This window comes from Chrysochloris asiatica, unplaced genomic scaffold (assembly GCF_000296735.1).
Source record: "Chrysochloris asiatica unplaced genomic scaffold, ChrAsi1.0 scaffold00010, whole genome shotgun sequence".
NCBI lineage: Eukaryota > Metazoa > Chordata > Mammalia > Afrosoricida > Chrysochloridae > Chrysochloris > Chrysochloris asiatica.
In genome coordinates, this window is record NW_006408528.1 from 35,032,724 (window position 1) to 35,035,170 (window position 2,447).

Genomic DNA, 2,447 nt, shown 5'->3' on the forward strand with positions numbered 1-2,447 from the left:
TAAAGATTAAAGGAGCACAGAGCACAAATCAAGGGCTCAGAGGGCAGCATTCAGGTGGTTTGGATCTTGGAGTTTGGGAATGATCAATAGGATAACATCAGACCCATGTGTACTAACATTCTGAGGCCTACAATGGCTGTGTAAAGTGTTCTCCAAAATGTTGAGTCACAGGATACAGTGACACCTTATGCTGGGGATTTAGAGTCAGGGTACAATACGGTGGACTTCTGGGATGGACAAAAAGACTGGTTGAAACATTCCTGGGACATTCTAGGAAGAGGAGGATATTTTGAAAACTGCTGGAGAAGTGGAATTTTTACATGAACTCTTACATATAAGTAAGTCATAGTTTGAATATGTGTCAATTAAGCTGGGCTCTGTCATAGTTTGAATATGTGTCAATTAAGCTGGGCCATGATTCTCTGTGGCTTGGCAGGTCTATAATGATACAGTTTGGCAGCTATGCAATCATGTAATTATCCTTCATGGTGTGGTCTGATGTGACCTGTCTATCACTTGTCAGGGCATTAAGGTGGGATGCAATACTTTTCCTTAGCTCACAGCCCTGATATAATGTAAGGGCAGTTTCCCTGGAGTATGGCCTGTAACACCCTTCATCTTGCAAGAGAAAAAAGGAGACAGAAGGAATAGAGAAAGAAGGGACTGCATTACCACCAAGAAATAAAAAACGAGAGTGGGGCATGTCCTTTGGACCCATGGTCCCTACTCTGAGAACGTCCTAGACCCAGCGGAAGATTGAGCCAAAGTCCACCCTCTGGAGCTGACACAGAGAGAGAAGGACTTCCCCTAGAGCTGCTGCCCGAATTTCAGACTTTCTAAACTGTGAAAGACTACATTTTTGTTTGGTAAAACCATCCACTTGTAGTATTTCTTTTAAAGCAGCACTAGGAAACCCTGTACAGGGTCGCTATGGGTCGGACCCAACTCGATGGCACTTAACAACAACAACAACAACAGCCTCCTAAGACAGGATTCAATACATTTGGAGACATACCTCTTGAAGCTGTGCTCTCTCAGACATCTAACACCAACTGAACCATTTTGGAGAGTCCCATTAATCATGAGTGCCTGCCATTCATTATTGTACCCTTTTCACCAGACTTGCTTCTCTTACAGCCTGAGGACTGAATACAGGAAATAGGCTACAATACAACATACGTGAATGCCTGTTTCAGCTTATCCCCAATGGAATCCGAAATCTTCTCCTTCGTGTGTAACCGTTCCTGGAGGACTGGATGGCTAAAGATAGGCCTTTCCACACAGTACTTCTGGGTTGCTGCCAGGGTTTCGTTCTCTTCAGCATGATCCATATTACTGTGAAATTATTCATCAACAGCAGGGGACACGCATTTCCTGAGGGGCACTAAAGGAGAAAACAAAAATTCCATTTCTGTTGTTGAAATCCCTATGATTATTTTTCCTAAGCATCTCTTTTTTGTGTTACTCTATATTCTTCTGAGGACTTGTTCATCTTTGGAGACCCCGGAGCAACTAATATGGTTCCTTGTACTTGTCATAGTGCCATCGAGTCACAACCCTGCGTAGGTTTCTGAGGAGCAGCTGCTGGGTTGCTAACTCCAGCCTTGTGGTTAGCAGTCCAGTGCTTATCCTACAGCACCACACCAGGAATCTGCTCTGTACTTAGTAACACTAAATAAATGAAGTACAATAAAAATCAATGAAAAACACACATGCTATTTTTTCTCTTCCAGGGTAATAAGTATGTAATATGTCTACTTTTAACAAAAATTCATATTAAATTAATCGTTAAATATTATAGTCAGTTGGTTCTTGGTATAAATAAGGGTAATCTGGTAGACTCCAGTCAGTTTTATGACAAGAAATAGAAAAAGGGGCAAGGACGGTAGGATGAGAAAACAAAAAGTACTTAGAGTGACCCTATGGCGCTCTGGTGGTATAACAGCTAAGTGCTCAGTTGTTAACTGAAAATGTGAAGGTTGGAACCCACCAGAAGACCAGGCAACCTGCTTCCATAAGCACTGCTGTTGTTGTTATAAGGTGCTATCGAGTTGGTTCCAACTCACAGTGACCCTGTATAGGGTTTCTAAGGACCGGCTGGTAGGTTTGAACCACCAACTTTGTGCTTAGCAGTCCAGTGCCTGAAAATTCCTATGGGGCAGTTGTACTCTGTCCTATAGGATTACTATGAGTTGGAATCCACTTGACAGCATAAAACAACAACAACAACAAATTGACCCTAAGTTTCTTAAAAGGATATGGGCCCCCTTCCAATCTTTTATTCAATCTTAACATGTTCTATATGGCATAGAGCTAAGACTTACATATCTGTACAAAGGGTATCCCTGATGAAATCTATGAGAGAATGAGGGTGGTGGTTTATGTGCCAAGGAGTTGATTCCGAGAGATGGGGACCCAGTATAGGGGTTCCGAGGCTGTAATTCTTT

At 42.4% G+C, this 2,447-nt stretch overlaps 1 protein-coding gene across 2 annotated transcripts in view; it reads right to left on the reverse strand.

Moving 5' to 3' along the window:
* The window catches only part of SLC26A5 (solute carrier family 26 (anion exchanger), member 5), a 39,169-nt gene extending 37,785 nt beyond the window's left edge, over window positions 1–1,384 (reverse strand). The window contains exon 1 of one of the 2 annotated variants that reach the window (XM_006834369.1): window positions 1,180–1,384. In XM_006834369.1, the coding sequence (XP_006834432.1) occupies window positions 1,180–1,331 (152 nt within the window). In that variant the 5' untranslated portion in view covers window positions 1,332–1,384. The remainder of the gene's footprint in view (window positions 1–1,179) is intronic. The other variant, XM_006834370.1, reaches the window with a different exon arrangement.
* Between the last annotated feature and the right edge of the window lie 1,063 nt (window positions 1,385–2,447).